The sequence below is a fragment of the Austrofundulus limnaeus genome, unplaced genomic scaffold, assembly GCF_001266775.1.
Source record: "Austrofundulus limnaeus strain Quisiro unplaced genomic scaffold, Austrofundulus_limnaeus-1.0 Scaffold1419, whole genome shotgun sequence".
Lineage (NCBI taxonomy): Eukaryota > Metazoa > Chordata > Actinopteri > Cyprinodontiformes > Rivulidae > Austrofundulus > Austrofundulus limnaeus.
In genome coordinates this window covers 31,311-32,077 of record NW_013953821.1, presented here as the reverse complement: position 1 = coordinate 32,077, position 767 = coordinate 31,311, and the positions used below count along the sequence as shown (strand labels likewise).

At 47.5% G+C, this 767-nt stretch overlaps 1 protein-coding gene across 2 annotated transcripts in view; it reads right to left on the bottom strand.

The window, feature by feature from the left end:
* Positions 1-767, bottom strand: part of mbtps1 (membrane-bound transcription factor peptidase, site 1) — a 22,933-nt gene that overhangs the window by 4,670 nt on the left and 17,496 nt on the right. For both annotated transcript variants that reach the window (XM_014032325.1, XM_014032326.1), the window contains 2 exons: positions 299-423; positions 133-210 (listed from right to left, as the gene is read on the bottom strand). In XM_014032325.1, the coding sequence (XP_013887779.1) occupies positions 133-210; positions 299-423 (203 nt within the window). The remainder of the gene's footprint in view (positions 1-132; positions 211-298; positions 424-767) is intronic.

Sequence of the window (767 nt, the reverse complement as noted above, 5' to 3'; positions counted from 1 at the left end):
CACACACACACACACACACACACACACACACACACACACACACACACACACACACACACACAGATTAAAACTTACGCCCGGTGGCTGCCGGCCAGCACACGGAGGTTAATACTTTAAAAGGGACGCCGGTACCTTGATCCTTCAGGTTCTTGGCAATCACGATCCCATCTTCTGGGAAGCGAGCGATGCTGCAGCCGGAGGCGTAGTACACTGTGAGGAAACCCGACACACAAAACCTTTTAATTTTCTCTGCCAGACGTCCCCGGAGCGAGCGGAGGAGCCTCTGAAAGCCTCTTACTGTCGTGATCGGCCAGCGTGAAGTCCCCCTCGTACAGCCCGTCGCTGAAAGCCATCCCCCACACCGAGATCAGGTCGTTCAGGGCCGGCACGTTGGCGCCGCCCGTGTCCGGCATCCACCACTGCCTGCAGGCGACGGCGAGAAAATCAGCCCCGAAAACCAATCACAGCATCGGATTCAAAATGAGCAAACATTTGAAAAACAAACAAACAAACAAACAAACAAACAAACAAACAAACAAATAAACAATAAAGTTTATCTGTTTGAACATCAAATATCTCTTCTTTGTGGTGTCTTCTGTTGGGCTGTAAATTTATCATGATGTCTGCATTTAGCTGCGTTTACGAGTTTAAAAACAGCCTAAAATCAACCGAAACCTACGAGCAAATTTAGCAAAACAGCAGCTAAAAAAAAACAGATCACTAGCTGAAAGCTAAAACCAGTATGACAGTAGCTAAACACAATATTA